Here is an 18,837-nt window from a genome sequence, read left to right as displayed (position 1 = left end):
CTGAAACTAATTAAAAAAAAGTTAAAAAAAAAATCGTCATGGTTACCAACTGGGCATATAACCCCCTGAATTTTCAATTATCCACCTGCAAAAGTAGACAATTTCCCTGATAGTCTCCCACTAGAGACCCACCTATTTATGTCTTCTTCAATGAAAGGATTCTTTTCTGATTATGAACCTAGTTTTGCAGAAAACAAGTCAATACCAAGAACTGTGTTTAGAGCAGCTTTGCTACTAGAGATAAATGTTTACTGTAGGGTGCCCTCCATCTATTTAACTATGCTACCTAAAACCAAAGTGTTGATTCCAAATATTCCCCTTTCAGTCAAGAAACAAAGAGAAAAAGAAAGAAGGCAGACTTGAGAACCTACTATACTCATACGCCAGGAACCCTGCTAAGTTCTTTTCTATGCATTTTCATTATTCCTCACAATTCCTCATGAAGTAGCTATTACTTCCCCATCTGCAGTCATGTGACTATTCAGAGAGAAAATAACTCTCCCATCCCAGGGTCACCAGTTATTTAGTGGTAGAGCTGAGATTAAAATTCAAATCTGATCTGAAAAAATTATGGTTATTGTCCCGATATATGCAACTATAATAGGAATCATTTAAAAAACATTTACCAATCACTATCTCAATCTATGGCTCTCCTGTTATACATTAAATACATTTACTCAATGTCTTCAACAGTTAAATTCACACACAGTACTTGTTTCTTTAAATAGTCATAACTATATCATAATGAACCAGCAATTAATTAAAAAATAAACCCCAAAATCCAAGTCTCTCTAATCTTGTCCTACACAACTGGCTTTTGAACCGAAGGGTGGAAAATGATACCCATCTCATCTTTTTAGGATTGGTCAACCACTGCAGCTGTCAAGAGCTTAAGAATCCCAGGACTGCCATTCAAAAGAATAACTACTCTGAGGTTTATGTTATCCACAAATTTGATGCTAGTAAAGCAATAATTTTAAAAAGATGACAGGCCCAGTGCTACAGCCAAAATTTAGCAGCTATCACTGGAAAGCTCTCTCCAAGTGATTCCAATCCATCAGTATGCCACTCAACAGCTTCAAACCACCTATCTTATTATTCACTTCAAATTCTGATTTCTTTTCTATAAGATATTACATACTTTTTTAAATGCGTCAGTGAATTTCAAACACTTGCCAGTTTAGTAACTTTATTAAAAAATGAAATTGGGTTAGTATTACAAGACTTTTCCTCTCCATGTGGTTTTCCACGAGCTCACTGTAATGGTCTTTTTGACCTGTCAACTTAGCTAGGCTAATGTTCTCCGACAATCACACACTAAACCAGGTGTTACTGCGAAGGTATTTTGAAGATGTGACTAAAGATCATACTTAGCTGACTTTCAGTAAGAAATTATCCTAGATAATCTGTGTTGGCCTGATTCAATCAGTTGAAAAGTCTCCAGCAGAGCTGAGGCTTCCCTGAAAACATACCCCCTGTGGACAGCAGCTTCAGCCTGCCCTTCCTCATGGCCTGCCCATCTCATCTTTTTAGGATTGGTCAACCACTGCAGCTGTTAAGAGCTTAAGAATCCCAAGACTGCCATTCAAAAGAATACTCTGAGGTTTATGTTATCCACAAATTTGATGCTAGTAAAGCAGTAATTTTAAAAAGATGACAGGCCCAGTGCTACAGCCAAAATTTTGCAGCTATCACAGGAAAGCTCTCTCCAAGTGATTTCAGACGTACCTTGCCAACCTCACAATCACCTCAGACTAATCCTTGCAATAAGTCTCTTAATATGTATCTCCTTTTGGTTCTACTTCTCTGGTTGAACCTGGACAGACTCTTTTCACAAACCATCAACATCTTACAAACACAAAATTGTGAGGAATAACTTTAACAAGAAATATTAATACACCGTTCCTATATGACTCTGAAAAATCTAATCCCAAATAAATATACATATAGTCCTAGTCAAACATACAGCTGGATTGTTGTTCAGATCATGACAAAATAATCTTAAAGTTCCTTTGAAAAAATGAAAAAAAAAGGGAACAATTTGGAAAATAACAACTGCTAACATTTATGGAGTCCTAACTTTGCACTGGGCTCTTCACTTAAGCTGCACAAATCCACCTAGAAAGCAGAAAACGCAACGGTCAAGTAACTCAAGGACCGATCCAGTTGGGAAGGCAGGCCAGGCCAGGACCTGGCTGATTTTGTAATCAGGGTCTCCCAATCTGGATGCATCATAGCCATTTAGTTTCTGAGCTGCGTCCCTCTCCTCTTCATGCTCATCCACGGCTGCACTGTCTAGAATTTTTGAGAGCCTCGTGCACCTCTGCACTGGCTTCCTTCTGGAATCCCAATCTGTAGGTATCACACTCTAATTCCTCACTAACCGCAGTTAACATCTGCAACAATAAGTTGGGGGATAAAAAGTCTACAAGGTGAAAAAAAGATAAGGACCAAGAGGTCAGGAAGAAAACAGAGGGTGTCCTCAAGTTCTGCTGGCACTTGTAAGTCTCATGCAAAGTAGCAGTATTATTATTAAAGTGGACACAGTATATGAATATGTGGATGCAATTTTCTTCTCTGTATTTGGAGTAAATAAAGCAATTTGTGTTTTTTAATCTGTTAACTTGTATCATTTAGTAACAAGCCTATTTAATAATTTCAAGATCTAAAAATAGAGTAATAAATAGAAAATGAAACCAGAACTCTGGAGGAAGAACACTGTCATCGGAATTTTTAATAAACTGGAGAAAGGCAAAGTCCTTTCCATCATTTGCGACTCGCACAGGAATACTGTACAGGTCAACAGCACAGGGACAGCTGTCACTGTTCCCTGCAGACTCCAGCAAAGGTTTGCTTCCTTCTATGCAGAATTAGACTTGCAACTCAAGTGAACAATTCCTGGGTGGTGATTTGCTCCTGTTGGAGAATGTGAAAACTGATGTGGTTGATGTAATTTTCTTGAGATTAAAATGGGTGTATCTTTTTTTTTAAAACAGAAAAAAAACTTTATTAAAGGGATACTTAACAGCAGAATAAAAGTTGACTTTCTCCTTCTGTATGTGTGAATGGTGCTCTGCAGTATCTAAGAATGTTAGGATGCAGATTTCACTCAGAGAAGTTTAAAAATGATGCAATGCCCAATCAATAATAAAAAAATTTATATATTATCTCATTATAATGTAATATGGATCACAATAATGAGGTAATCTAATAACTAGAAATACACTCAGTACTGCATACTTTTAAAATCTGGGTCACCATCTCTAAACTATATATACATTAACCAGAACATGGTGTAATTAATTTAGTGTCTACCTGGGTACCAGCATTATCTCTGAGTGAGTTTTTGGGTCTGGGCATTTTCAGCATAGTAAATCATGCAGTTGAAGAGCTTTAACGCTTGACGGTGGTGCTGGTATGACACAGATGTTGAAAGAGAATGACATTTAAAATGAGCCATCTCTAGAATTTGTAACTGACTGGTTTTATGTTTACTATCATGACATAGAAAGCTTTGGGAAGGAAGATCCGACTGTTCTCGGGGATGGGCTCACTGCCGAGGAGCTGTCATCTGACTTCCTGTTAACCTGGTCGATTCTCACTGGTCTCCTCTCTTTTGCCTGTGACAGTTGGCACCATTATATCCAGACAGTTATAATGCTTTATAGACCAAAGGGCCAGCTTCTCCTTAACACTCTTCATCTGCAATACTCACAGGATATTTTTATACACTCATATGTAAAAAATATGGTTAACCTCAATCCACAGAGAAAATGCTAATGCCAACAAATCGCTTCAGTCAATTTTTCTTCATTTTAAGGAATAATAAGGGAAGAAAATCGTATGAACTGAGATGATGTGGTTAAAATGGAAGAAGGTTTCCTGGGAAATCAATTAGAAGCCCGAAGTAATTGCTGTTTAATGGAGTTTTCTGGAATAATTATGTTTGAAAAATAACTTACCAGTGATGCCACTGGATTCCTGCTGTAGATCACAGTACCAGAGTCGGTTTACTGGATCACAACCCTCCCTTATTGATAACAAGACGTAGCGGCCATCGTCAGACAACTAGGAAGGAAATAAAAGAGTGCAGGAGGCTGATGAGAATATATTTTTTTGTGAGAGAGCTGTCAAATATCACGTAAAAAAATAAAGGTTAAGCTCAAATGCAGTAAGTTTACTCCAAACTTATGAATGGATAAGAAAGTTATCAGAAAAAAAGATGAACATCAATTTTAACTTATTTCCTTCTTAATCACAGTTTAGCAAAACATAACGAAATATTTAAGTAGAAAATATCAATAGATGTAACTGAATGTCATAATGACTCAATGTGATTTTTATTTGAATTAAATTCAGGCTATTCTTTAACTGAAAGTACATGCAATTTGTCATTTGGAATATTATATCCCTGACTTTGAAGTTTTGTCACAGGTTACATATTTTAGAAAGTTATGCAAAATGAGTAAGAATTAGCAAAATGGGCCTGGATGTAAAGTTCATTTGTGGTTCACACTGCTCAGATTAATGAATTTCTATTGAACAACTCTTTATGCGTATCTTTAGTCATGTTTACTACAAGAAGTCAGAGAATAGGGCCAGCCCGGTGGCTCAGGCATTTGGAGCTCCATGCTCCTAATGCCAAAGGCTGGCAGTTCGATTCCCACATGGGTCAGTGGGCTCTCAACTACAAAGTTGCCAGTTTGACTCCTCAACTCCCGTAAGGGATCGTGGGCTGCGCCCCCTGCAACTAGCAACAGCAACTGGACCTGGAGCTGAGCTGCGCCCTCCACAACTAAGACTGAAAGGACAACAACTTGAAGCTGAACGGCACCCTCCACAACTAAGATTGAAAGGACAACAACTTGACTTGGAAAAAAGTCCTGGAAGTACACACTGTTCTCCGATCAAGTCCTGTTTCCCTTCCCCAACAAAAATCTTTGGAAAAAAAAAAAAAAAAGAAGTCAGAGAATAAAGGCCTGTGCTTCTGTGGATTTCTTTTATAGTACTAAACAGGAGAATCTTAGGTAGGAAAAATAATCTTGACAAAAAACTAATGCAACAAACAATATATTATAGTTTTGCGTCGTTAAAGTTAATATAAGTGGCATCAAGCTATATATATATATATATATATATATATATATATATATCCCTTTGCAATTAATTTTTTTCATTCAACATAAATTTTTAAATCAATCCACGTTGATATATGACCATTTATTTCATTTAACTGCTGTATGATTTCAATCTAAAAATATATTACAACTAATTGATCCATTTTCCCACCAATAAACATTGAGATTATTTCCATTTTTTTCCTATTACAGTGACACTTTAGAAAAACTATTGAACACGTTTATTTGTGGCCTTACGTAAGTGTTTCTCTTATGTAAGTGTGGCCTTATATAAGTGTTTCCATATAACGGGAAGTAAAATTGCTCAGTGGTAGGATATGTACATATTCAACTTTATTAGCTATTGCCAAATTTAGTGGTTTACCAACTCATAGGCTTACATTTCAGCAGTGTACAACAGTTACTGTTTTTACACATCCTATTGTGACAACTAATTTAATGTGTCAACTTGGCTAAACCACATTACCCAGATATTTGGTCAAACATTATTCTGGATGGTTCTGTGAAGGTGTTTTTTTGGATGGGTTTAATATTTAAATTGGTGGACTTTGAGTACAGGTGATTATCCTCCATAATGTGAGTGAATCTTATCCAATCAGTTGAAGACCTTAACAGCAAAAAACTAACCTCCCCAAGCAAAAAGGAATTCTGCCAGCAGACGGACTCCAACTGAAACTGTTCCCTGGGTTTCCAGCCTGCCAGCCTACCCTGCAGACTTTGGACTTGTCAAGGCTCCACAATCACATCAGCCAATTCCTTAAAAATAAATCTTTCTCTCTATACATATACACATAGCCTGTTAGTTTTATTTCTCTGGAGAACCCTGACAAACATACTTAGCAATAACTGCTATTATTTCATTGGTTCATTAAAAAATATTTGCTAAATAGCTATTATGTTCAAGTCATTTTTTCTAGATGTTAAAGGTGTATCAGGGAACAAATCAGGAAAAAAAACCCATTACATTCTAGTGGAGGAGACAAACACGTAAATATGGAATTATGTAGTATATTATAAAATGATAAACGCCATGGAGAACATGAACAGGTCCGGGTAGGGAGGCAGGATGTGTAAGAAGGGACTGCAGTTTTCAATGTGGCAGCCAAGGTAGGCCTCATTAAAGAGTTTTTCCATTGTCTTCTGACTGCATTGTTTCAGATGAGGAGTCATTTCTTATCTTTTATCCCCTATATATAATGTGTGTGTTCTTCTCTAGCTGCCTTTAGGATTTTCTTTTCTTTGGTTTTCTGTGAATTGATTATAAAGGCCTCTGCTATAGTAGCCTGCTTGAGATTTGTTGAGTGTCTTGGATCTGTAGGTTTGTCTATTTTGTCAAATTTGTAACAGTTTTGGCCATTTCTTCCTCATATATATTTTTGTGTTACCTTATCTCTAATGTAGGACTTCAAATACATAATGTATTCAAATTGTCCCATAGGTCAACGGGATTACATTCATTTTTAGTTTTTTTCTCTTGGTGGTTTAGTTTCAATTGCCCTGTCTTCAAAATCACCGATGTTTTCTTTAATGGTATCTAAACTACTATTAAGACCATGCTTAATTTTTCCATTGAGATATTTTTTCCATTCAGATAATTTTTCACCTCTAGAAGAATATTTGGTTTGTTTTTATACTTTCTATTTCTTTGTTCATTACATTAACATAAAAAAATCCTTTAAAAATTATTTTTATAATAGCTTTTAAAAAGTCCTTGTCTGTAGTAGAAGAGGATAAAGGGGGTCAAATATATGATGATGGAAGAACTGACTCTGGGTGGTGAACATACAATGTGATATACTGATGATGTATTACAGAATTGTACACCTGAAACCTATGTAATTTTACTAACCATTTACTTTCCCAATCAATTTTCAGGAAAAAAAAGGAAAAGAAAAAAAAGTCCTTATCTGCTTATTCTACTACCTATCATTTCTGGATGGATCTGTTTTATTGACTAAATTTTCTCCTGGTTATAAGCCACATTTTTCTGCCTCTTTACATGTCTAGTAATATTTTTATTGCATTCTGAATATTTTCAATATTGTCTGGTTTATTTGTTCTGATTTTTGGGGTTTTGATTTTCCTTTAAATGTTTTGAGGCAGTTAATTTGTTGGTGGATCAGCTTGATCTATTCAATATTCAAGGCTTGTTTTCAAGCATTGTTGGGTGAGGTCTATAGCCCTACTGCTAAGGGCATGGCTTCTCTGGAGTCTCTGCTGAATACCCTGGGTGTTCATAAGGTCTTTCCACTTTGGTCAGAGTGTAAAAGTCTCCCAGACTTGTTAAACCTCTGGTAATTGTTGGCTTACAGCTCCCTGGTAGTTGTTCTTAGCTGGAATCAGAGTTTCATTCTAGGCACGCACCGCTTAATAGTCAGCTAACAGCAAGGGAACACCAAGGCAGATTTCTGGGGCTCTTGGGTAGTTCCCTCCTTTTGGTTCTCTGCCTGCAAATTCCAGTGGCTTCAGTCTTCCCGAACTCCAGTCTTTGGATCCTAAGCTCAGTTATGTTGCCGTACTCTGTGGGCGTCCTCCTCCTTGTGCTGGAGTCAGACCACACTTCCAGGCAGGAAGCTGGGCACGTCCTAGGACTCGTCTCTCTCACTGATGAAAGTCCTATGATGCCTGTTGACCAATAGCTGCAAACAGTTGCTTTGTCTCTTTTGTACAGTTTTCTAGCTGTTTATGGCAGGAGAGCTAGTCTAGTACCAGTTACACCACGATGGCCAGAAGCAAAAATCTGTCATTATGTTTTTAACTCATTTTTAATCCTTCATTTTAGGGAGTATTACTATATTTGCTTAAAACACATAGATGTAAGAATTAAGACTGTAATTAATATAGGACTAATTAAAAAGATAATACCCATGATTAATAAAAACCATAATAATGTATTTTCTTCTGTCTCACTACACTGTAGGATATTTTTACTGCTTGTTTCCTATTCCAATAATATTTCTGTAACTACCTGCAGCCTTTGGGACATGCTTATTTTCTTTTATGTAGAGGTTAAAACTGTCAAACATGACATTTACTTTGACTGGTTGCACTGTTCTTATCAAGCCCACATACACTGATTCCTGGCATCAGTGCAATGTGATAATACCGAGCTAAATGACATCTAAACAAGAGTGTTTGAGCATGGAATACTTAGGGTTTCACTTACTAGCAGCAGCACGTTTTTAGACTTGTAGGAATTAAGATTCCAGCTCTGAAAAAAAGTCCATCCACTTACAATCTACAGGTTCGTTTCAGTAGATCAGCTGTTTGTCCATCAGGTTCTTTGCATTTATAAATTCATCACAATGGCTATGCATATCTAAAATGTCCAGTGTTTTTAAATACTTGGCAACAGACTGATATTATAAGTTACACATCTCTTTCTCAGAAAAAATTATTTTAAAGCACAGAGGGAGTTTGTATGTGTGAAATAAAAGTGGGATTTCAAGTAAGTTACAGTTTTATAGAAGATTCTAGAAAGGCCTATTTAATTTGGCTTCTTTTTCTAGGTGACTTTTTCTCTGAGTTCTGAAGCAGTTTCCTTTCCCAAAAATGAATCATATTTTGTTGTTTATGTTTCTGTCACAAATTATAATATTATTGTCATAAATTATTCTAGTATAATATCGAATGACTCAGGTATATTCTCTTCATCATTTTCTAGGCTCCTTATAGTCTTTCAAAGATCGCCAATCAGTTTTGGAAAACCTCATATAAATTTGATTTTACATTAATTCTTTTCCATTCTCATCCTCATGTATTTCCAAATTACCTGTCATTATGTTTTAAGTGGTTCTCTTGCAAATGAACATATGACTTGATCGAGTTTTAATACCCAATCTAAGAATCTGTATTCTGTTTTCCTTAATTATTACTGTTGATGTACTGGCTTCCACACTCTTAATTTTCAATATTCTATTCACTTTGACTTCCCTTCTCCTTCCTTCTTTGTACTGTATTAATATAAATTTCTTTATAAACTTTTCCCCTTCTTTGGCTGCTTTGGGAGATATGTATTCCATTTCTAGTCCTTTAAATGTTTTCCTTAAGCTTTTCTAGTTAATGAGCCAATGTCTAAAATTTTAGTTCCATCTTATTTTTAAACCATCCTGTATTAAAAATATCAGCAACCTCACAATTATGACTTTATTAAATGTAATGGAAAGCAGCCCCATGAATAATACTTCATACTTTTGTTCTCTGTCTTGTAAATAAAGACAGAAGCTTTACAGCTTAGCACTTAAAGTCAAGCTACATCATTCACAAACGATGGTTAATTCAGTTGTAGTGATTCATCCAACAGAAAGATAAGGCAGTAAAACTTACTGCAAAAAAAACCCCCCAAAACATCAAACCTTCGATAACGGCTGTTTCAAGCACAGCTAATGAGTTTTTCTCAGGATTTCTGGCTGGACTAAATAGTTATAGCAGTTTATATTTAATCTAAGGCAGGGAGTCCCAAGGGACATTGTTGTTGCAATGCCAATTAAGCCAGCCTTTTTCACTATACCTCTTGTTATCACACCTCAGAGATGTTCCAGAGCCACTAAACAAATTTCCTAAAGTAGACACAACTCTGAATTTTCAAAACAGGTCTCACATATCAAAATCATTTATAAGTCACTGTTGTCCCAAAATATACAATTAGAAATACACCTTTTTTCCACTAAAATGTAATCAATGACAATAATGAACCATGGCCTCATGTTCAGAGTATATTTCAAGGCAATTTTCAAAATGAAGTTTGGAAACCATTGGGAGGGGAAGACAAAAATCATGTTGATGAAGAGGAACCTGAATCTCATCAGAGAATTGAAAGTGAAAATTAAAAGAATTAGAATTAAGAGAATTAAAGTAAAGAGACTTTCCTGAAATCCAACTAAAAGGAGAGGAGATAAGCAGGAGAGAGAGCTAAGGGTCCCATCAGGCCTTCATGGAACAGCACAAATTCTAGTTCACAAAATACTGTTTTTGAAAAGGGCACCCAAATAGCTGCCGTATTTGTTTGCATTTAGCAACAGGTGAAGGATAAGGAATGGGGTGTCGAACTTTACACCTTCCATTAAAGAAGCCACGTTAATTCAACTAAGAAATTTTAACTGTGTATATTGTGATACTAAGCTACTCTGAGATAGTAATATTTACAAGGAAACCCTGGGTAAACATCATTCAATTAAACAGAGCATGTATATTCTACTTTACTCTATCAGGTTCACATGTGCTAGTCCAACAAACACATAGTTCATATGACAGCATATTCAAGAATATAAAACCCAGGAGCCGTGAAACCACAGAATTTAGAGAGATAAGCAGCAACCAGAACACACCTCAGGGGAAACTAGTCCCAAATAATATGTTTCTATGAAATGTCTTCAGTTAATCCCTCATGTAGGTGTGATGATAATCCATTCAGACCAGAGTCTGGGTCAAGGGGCTCCATTTTCACAGGAGGTCATCAGCTCTACAATCGGTTTATTTGAGGCTTTTTAAAAAATATGAATCTACAGAAATAAGTGTGAAATAGAACCAATATGTTGATAATTGCCGTTTCTCTGGTGAATAGGATCTTGTATTTTGTAAGAAACCTGTATTATTCATTATTACCAGAAATATAAAAACTTCAAAGTCGATGAATTTGGCTATTCTCAGTCTCAGTACTATATAATAGTAACAGCTGGGCTTTCTAACTGACCTGAATAAGCTAGCTTTTCTTCATGCATCTCTTAAGAGAAAAAGTAAGAAAAGGTCAGGTATTAATGTTCTGAACTCCCAGTCATTTAACTAGCTACAAAGTTATTTGTCTTGCAAAGTGATGGGACACATAACCAGTATTTATATATGCATAGAATACGTGGACTTTCATGAAACATGATCATTTTCAAAGAAAAACTTAAGGTATTTTATGCCAAAGCTACTAAACTCCAGTCACATGGTCTTGTGTTAACCGAATCTTTAAGGATATAAAGTTTCCTTTACACACACACACACACACACACACACACACACACACTTTTTTTTTTTTTTTTAACTTAGAATCCAATAAGAAGAGGGTGGCGGAAGTTTTTTCATAATTTGAATCTATACGCATGTTTTAAAATTGAGGAAAGTATTTTCTTTTATGTATTATCCTAAAAAGCATTAATTGTGTGCATAAAAATGTAAACTGAAAAGCAGTGAGACTTAAAATTGTCCAGGAAATTAACAGAAGGAGTGAAAATGGATTTTAATAGCTTTGAGAGTTAATCATGTTCCTCTCAGAGCAGGAAAGTTTATCAATTTTACTTTAGACACTTTTGAATTCCTTTCACAGTAGCTGTAAGTCATAACCTCCCTTTAATATTAAGGACATTTACAAAACTTAATTTAGAAAAACTTTTAAATGTCAGACTAATCACCTACAATGATGCCTTTTCATTTATGGGATTCATCACAGGTTTGTAATAAAAATAAAAGTAACGTCAGTAACAGAAGTGTAAACACATGCGATGTACATTCCCATAAACATTTCTAACAGGTAGTTATTAAGTCAGATTACCCAGCTTTCCTAATACAGAGTGGCACTACAGAAATGGGGGAGAAAGGAAAGCAACCCAAATACTGTGTGATGTGTTGCTTGGTATGCTACAAATAGAACAGAAAACTCCAGGAAAAGATAACCTATTCAAAGTAAAATAAATGACGTAGGTCTTGACATGATATAGTCACTAGTGTTTCCAATCTACCTGGTTGTTTCTCTGGCAGATAAGCTTGGTTATTCAAGAATCTACTGTTCGGGTTTTTTTCCTCCCTTACTGAGCAATAGAGGGGTCAGGTGAGAAAAGGGATCGATCCGCAAATCCAACCTTACTACACAAAAACCAACACTCCTAACAGCAGCTGTTTTATGTAGACAGAGGAGCACTACTAGCTTTTACTCACATCCAGGTCTTCAGTTTGGCTTCCTGACTTTTCTGCCTTCCCAAGCATGCTGCTGAGATTTTCCTACATGTTAATCAGCATCGTGGATATTATCACTTCACACAGTGATGATGACAGAGAGGACACAGACAGTGAGCCTCGGGCACACACAGTCCAGTCAGGAATTCACCCCGGGACTAACATAAAGACAACCACTCAGCCACTCCAGTGATAAACACGCAGAATCCGTCTCTAAGAGCCAGCGGAAAGCGCAGGACTCCCGGGACAGTACAAGGATGCAAAGGGCCACCAATAAGAACACCCGCCGGCAGCCTCAGCTCATTTACTGAAGTTTTAAGGTCAAGAGGACAATGGTATCTTTAAAATGACAAACAAACCAAACACGGGGGGGGGGGGGGGGATTCTCTTATGAGCCTCCCCAATCTCTTTTTATTATATAAAAATATTGACGTAGATGAGGTTACCAGGAAAAAAACATCTTCCATAAGAGCCAGAGCTTTGCTCTCTGCTCCTGAGTATCACTGGCCCTAATACAGTGGTGAATGCAAGGGAAGGACTTACTAGGTATTTGGGGAATTAATGCATGAACTGTGCTGACCAGGAAGAGGGCTGCCGAACGATTACTGCTGCAAGTCAAAACTACCCAACGAGTAAGGGACAGACAGGTGAGGCAGGGCTCCCCGAGGAACATCGGGACTTTACTGACTGCAGGCTCTGTAGGCGAGGCTGGGGAGACACCAGGCGCTTCACGCGCATGAACCTTAGCAGTGGAGCGGGGAGAGCAAGGAAATTACTCACTTACTGAATGCCTATGGCAAGTCACGCATCAGGCAACACTTTTACATGCTAGTATTTGTGTAGTATATACAAATGTGAACACAAATATACATATGAATTAGTTTTAAGGGTCACAAGTGAACATATTAAGACGGCTTAGGGAGAGATGGGTAATAAATACTAAGAATAGGAGTACCTCTGTAAAAAAAACCTTCTTTCCCCTAAGAATTAGGTATAATATAATTAGGTTCTCAACATAGGATTCAGCTAGATAATCCTTAATCCTTTCTAAAGGGACTTGACACATTTTCAGAATCTTCATTCTAGAGCACCCTCTGCTGGGAAAAGTACCTCAAAATGCTTCATTTTGTTTCTTCCCCACATGCTCTATAAAGCATTTTAAAACAAACAGATTTTCTTTTCTTTTCTGTCTGATAGAACCTTCTAAAACGACAATTCTATCCTTCCATAATCACTGCCCTCCAACAAAAGGCTAACAGTCTATAGTAAATAATAATTGACATCACTGTTCCTCCAAGCCCAATGCTAGTCTATTGTATGTTACCCCCCAGGGCATGGGGGTGCTGCTGAGAGGGACTGAGGGCAGGAGGCTGGCCCAGGTGGCCTTGGCTGGCAGGTGAGGAGAGCAGTGGTGAACACTGCCCTGCACTTCCAGGATGGAGCAACCCACGGAGGTGGCATCTCCGGGACAAAGAGGCAGCAAGGATGCCCTAAGTAAGGGAGCTGGAGCCTAGACACACACCACGACTGAGCAGCCAGGAGAGATCAACAAACAACAAAAATCCTGTTTCACTTCTCTACCTCCTCCTCTCTGCAAGGCCACTGAGTACAACAAACCATGATGAACACCCCAGGGGCGGTAACTGGAGATCTCTCATTGCTCGAGTGGTCCACCCATAAAATGTCAATTCCAATGTTCCAGTCTGGTCATTTCCCAAGGTTTCTTCCTGCCCCTTCCTATACCCTCCCTCCCGTTCCTCAGTGCCCCCAACCCCCAGCAACCACTGATCCGCTCTGTGCCATTATAGACTAGTTTGCACTTTCTAGTGTTACATAAATGGAATCAAACACTGTGTACTTTTTCTTTTCTGGTTTCTTTCACTGAGAATAATTATTCTGAGATCCATCCATGTTGTTAGGTGTACCACTAGTTCATCCCTTTTTATTGCTGAGTAGTAGTCCATGGCAGGCATGTACCAGTTTGTTCATTCAGCTGCTTGTTACTGGTTATCTGGGTTACATCCAGTTTGGGGCTATCATGAACAGGCTGCTACGACTATTCATGTCCAAGTCTTTGTATAGAAAACAAACAAACAAAAACAAAAAACATGGGGAGAAATAGAACAGCCCCTACCCCACCGAATGGTCCCCCGTGTGCTCGCCAAACTTGAGCTGGGGAGAGGGAACAAGCTATGTGAACTGGAGAGTTGATACTTTTGTTTTGGACTGCCATGGACCTGTAGTAACAGTTTTAATACCCAAAAGTGTCCAAAAAGCTATGGGTTCTGCAGGTCCTGGGGAGAGATGCTGTCATAGGCGACGATGTGAAAACTAAAGCTGCTTCCGGATCATAATTTACACACTTGCTCAGCAAGAAAGACCTACCCAGTGCAGGAAGGCAGAGTAGGTGTCTGTGAACAAAGGAGATGAGTCATGTGAACTCGGACTGCAGCAGCCAAAGGGGAGGAGGACGGCAGCAAGCCAGGGAAAGTCATACACATTCACTCAGCTACTGGCCCCCGTGTGCCCTGAGCCACACCCACAACGCCCAGTACGCCACGTTCCACTGCTCTCATATCCATCCAGCAACTACGTTCTCACCAAGGAAGCCTCCTTCAGGGTCTAGGAGATGCTGTGATAAATCCTCCGATCACAACTTTCAGAGGGGAAAAGCTCCGGAGGAAACAGACTTGGAGAGATGAAGTGATTTGCCCAAGGCCACAGATAGGACTGAGTTCTGCTCCAGCACCTCACCACCACTGTAACCCTGGCTCTCCATTCAGAGATGTTGCTACATGCATTCAAGAAGCACGAGGTTCACAATGATGATCCTAAAAGCAACTGCTTGAAAAACTGAAGCAACAATGGCAACACATGCATTTGGTGCATGGTTATGAAAAGGACAACTGCTTCTCTCTAAGATGTACATCACTAGATAAAGGCTGTTAAGAAACTGCTGCTTCATTTCCAGTGAGTGCCATGAGTGCTCATCTGCACACCAGCTGTGGGCGCTACTGGCCCAGCCAGCCAACAGTGCATCAGCGTCCTGATGCCCGGGCTTTACCACTCTTCCTTGACAGGTATAAGAAACTCCCGCATCAATATTTTTTCATGATATAGATTTTTCTGACCTGGAACAGAACCATCAATTCAGGGTGGGCCTGAGGCTTCTGAAGGCTTCATACCTAGTTCTCATGCTGAAATGTCAGTGTATTCCCCTCTGTAGCAAGAAAGTCCTTTTAGCTCAGAAAGATCACCCATAGCAGGGTGAGGAAGGAGACATTCACCTAAATCACCCAGACCTGCCCAACCAAGCCTGGCAACTGGTGGGGTGACATCTGTCTAATAAGACGACCGAGACAGCTGGACTACAGCTTATGGGAGGCCTCCATCCAGTTTGTGTTTAATAAACCCACTGGTTTTCTTACAGACTTCCTCTGAACAATTCACTAATTAGGGCCCTGACCCAATATAAAGTCCCTTAGGGACTCATTTTGTCCCTTTACCTTTATTTAAAAAAGCTTCATTGATTACTTCTGTGCAGTACAGATGCATCTGTTCAACTGCCATTCTTTGAACAGTCATTGCTACTGTTTTTGTGTGACCTGTTTCCTTCTGACCACAGAGACAGAGTGCATGGGAGTTAAGAAGATTCAGGCTGTGGGGCCTAATGTACTCAGCAGGCAGTCCAGCCATGGACTTGCAAGGTAACCATCCAAGCGGGTGTCCTATTTTGTCCATGCAATGGAATGGCTGTGGTAAAGATGATATTATACAAGGTAGGTAGAGTGAACATCTACTGAACGAATGGTAGAATGATCACCGAACTATTTAAATCTGCTTTTCTGTTCAGTTGCTAAAATTGAATATATATTCACTAAATGCATATGTGATATACCTCCACTGTATTTTAAAAAACCGGCTGCTCCTAGCAGTTATGGAAGCACCTCAAGTGTCCATCGACAGATGAAGGGATAAACAAAATGTGGTATATATATATGATGAAATATTATTCAACTTTAAAAAGGAAGGGAATTCTGACACATCCTATGTGACATGCACAAACTTTAAAGACATTATGCTAAGTGACATAGCCAGTCACGAAAGGACAAGTACCCCAAGATAACATTTATATGAGGTACCTAGAATAGTCAAATACACAGACAGAAAATAGAACGGTGGTTACCAGGGACTGAGGAGGAGGAGGGGGTGGGGTGGGGAGTTACTGCTTAACGGGAACAGTTTCAGCTTAGCAAGATGAAAAAAATTATGGAGATGGATAGTGGTGATGGTTGCACAATGTAAATGTAGTTAATGCCACTCTACACTTAAAATGATTAAACTGGAAAACTTTATGTTATGTACATATTACCAAAATTAAAATGTTATATATATATATTATATATATTATGTATGTGTATATATATTATGTATGTGTATATATGTATATTATGTATATATATTTTTTATATATTATATATATGTATACATATATATAAATACACATACTAGTTGCATCAACCAAGTGCTAATCAAGAGATCTGAGCAACTCAAACTGCACATGTACTCTACCATTAAGCTGATTTCTTTTAGAGCAATATGCTTAAATATACTGATATTCTGGCATTTATTTTTTAGTGCACCTGTTATTGTATCAACCAACTAATTTTACTTTGATTAAAATAGGTCTGCTGCAATGAAATTATTAACTTTGAAGCAAAAAATTTCTCCAGGACTTTTTTATGAAGAATCCAGAGGGAATAAACTTTGATTACTAAAATATGTGATTTTAGGTTTTCTGCAGCAACACACCCCCGCCCCCCAAAAAAGGTAAAGAGAAACACATGAGCTAACGTTTTTAGTTTTGTTGGTAGCATATTTTATCTCCCCAATTGTTTCACTCAGATGAAAGTAAAAATGTATATTATTTTATAAATAAACATATATTATCCATAATAAGCAGAAGCCTCAGGTATGAAGAAAAACTGGGTTAAGAAGAAAACTTAGAAACAATATACAAAGTGAATCAGAAAAGCCATTAAAAACAAATATGTGAGAAATATGACAATAGTAACTACACAAGAAAAAACTCCAGGGTGGGGAATTAGGTGGGAAAGAAAAAGCATGAAAAAAGGCACAGTTTCAGGTAATAAAAGTCCTATAAATTCATTTTTAACAAACTGCATTAAAGTCTGGAAAATTTTTTCTATAAAGGGCCAGAGAGTAATTATTTTGAGCTTTGTGGGCCATGTGGTCTTTAGTGGCAACTACTCAACTCTACTGTTATAGCCTGAAAACAGCCACAGACAACAAGTAAACAAATGGGTATGGCTGTGTTCCAATAAAACTTTATTACAAAAACTAACAGCAGGTCAGATTTGGCCTGAGGGCAATAGTGCGCCAACCCCTGGTCTAGAGAAACAAAATAAATAAACAAAAGGACAATTTGGAATAAGGTATATCAATGCACATGGATTAAAATACTGTGGATTCTTATTCTACCCCTCAATGAACCAGACCCATAAGTAGAAGTTTGTTTTTCAGAATGTTTTTCTTTCTTTACATAAATATTTCTTAGTACCCAGAAGTGAACTAACAAGAGTAAATTCTTATTCCAAGCACCTCTAAGTTTCTTCACAGTTGATTATCAAAAGGCAGAATAAAATCTAGGCCAGTAACTTCAAAGATGCATCACTTCAACAGAAGTTGGTTATTGTCAAGATCCCCAAGGAATGTATGAACTATCGCTAAGTTGGGAAAATGCCTCAAGGATACATATTTTAGTATTAAAAACAATATGCACAAAGAGCACAGTTCTGTAAAAAAGGAAAACATACACACATTCTCCACATTCTCACTTGTGTACAGAAAGAAAAACTTTGGAAGGATATTTTCCTTACCTCCAAATAAAATTCTGAATTTTGCAATGCTCATGTCTTACTTTATGTTATTCTGTACTTTTATATATTTTTAACTGTAAGCATGTATAACTTTTAGTATTAAGATTATTATGTTGAGATTGTAGTTAAAAGGTTTATCACCTTCTTTACTGAGTCAGTTTGAATGCCAATACCAATATTTTTGACAAAAGATTATTCACCCAAAGAACTTCTAGCATCCATAAAGGTCATCACAAAACAAGAATATTTATATACACAGGTCCATGGGACACAGTCTTTGTGGGTAGAATCTCACAGCAGTACAATACCTCAGCTCCACCCATCCATTTAGGCTCATCAGGAAACTCAGCACACAAAACATCTTCTGACTGATCGGTCCCCAAGACGTGGTAGCAGAGCTTTTGGTGGAGATTGCTGGATGTCTCTGTACCTGAAGGAGGTAAAAATGTATACTGAAATGCAGCGGGTAATTTTAAGAAAATCTATTCCACCCATATTGCACAATCCAGCAACGTTTAAAAAGTTAAGTCTCTGGTTGCAGGATATAAGGTTATTATATAAGAGTTAACTGCTTTTCTATATATAGCAATGAATAAGTGGAATTTGAAACTAAAACCACAATACCATTTACATTAGTACCTCCCCCAAAATAGAATATTTAGATATAAGTCTAACCAAATATGCACAAGATCTATCTGAGAAAACTGTAAAACTCTGATGAAAGAGATCAAAGAACTACATAAATGGAGAGATTTTCCATGTTCGTGGACAGGAAGATTCAATATTGTCAAGTTGCAGTTCTTCCAAAATTGATCTATAGTTTCAATGCAATTCCAGTCAAAATCCCAGTAAGCGATTTTGTG

General features: G+C 37.6%; 1 protein-coding gene across 1 annotated transcript in view; it reads right to left on the bottom strand.

Annotated features, from left to right (window-relative positions):
* Positions 1–18,837, bottom strand: part of PREP (prolyl endopeptidase) — a 112,728-nt gene that overhangs the window by 61,678 nt on the left and 32,213 nt on the right. Inside the window, exons 6-7 of the mRNA XM_019734997.3 lie at positions 18,283–18,404; positions 3,963–4,068 (exon numbers count right to left, since the gene is read on the bottom strand). Of these exons, the coding sequence (XP_019590556.3) occupies positions 3,963–4,068; positions 18,283–18,404 (228 nt within the window). The remainder of the gene's footprint in view (positions 1–3,962; positions 4,069–18,282; positions 18,405–18,837) is intronic.

This window comes from Rhinolophus sinicus, chromosome 2, assembly GCF_057876585.1.
Source record: "Rhinolophus sinicus isolate RSI-liver-muscle chromosome 2, RSI-T2T, whole genome shotgun sequence".
NCBI classification, from domain to species: Eukaryota; Metazoa; Chordata; class Mammalia; order Chiroptera; family Rhinolophidae; genus Rhinolophus; species Rhinolophus sinicus.
Note: the sequence above shows the minus strand (reverse complement) of the source record. Positions and strands in the feature narration are given on the sequence as shown.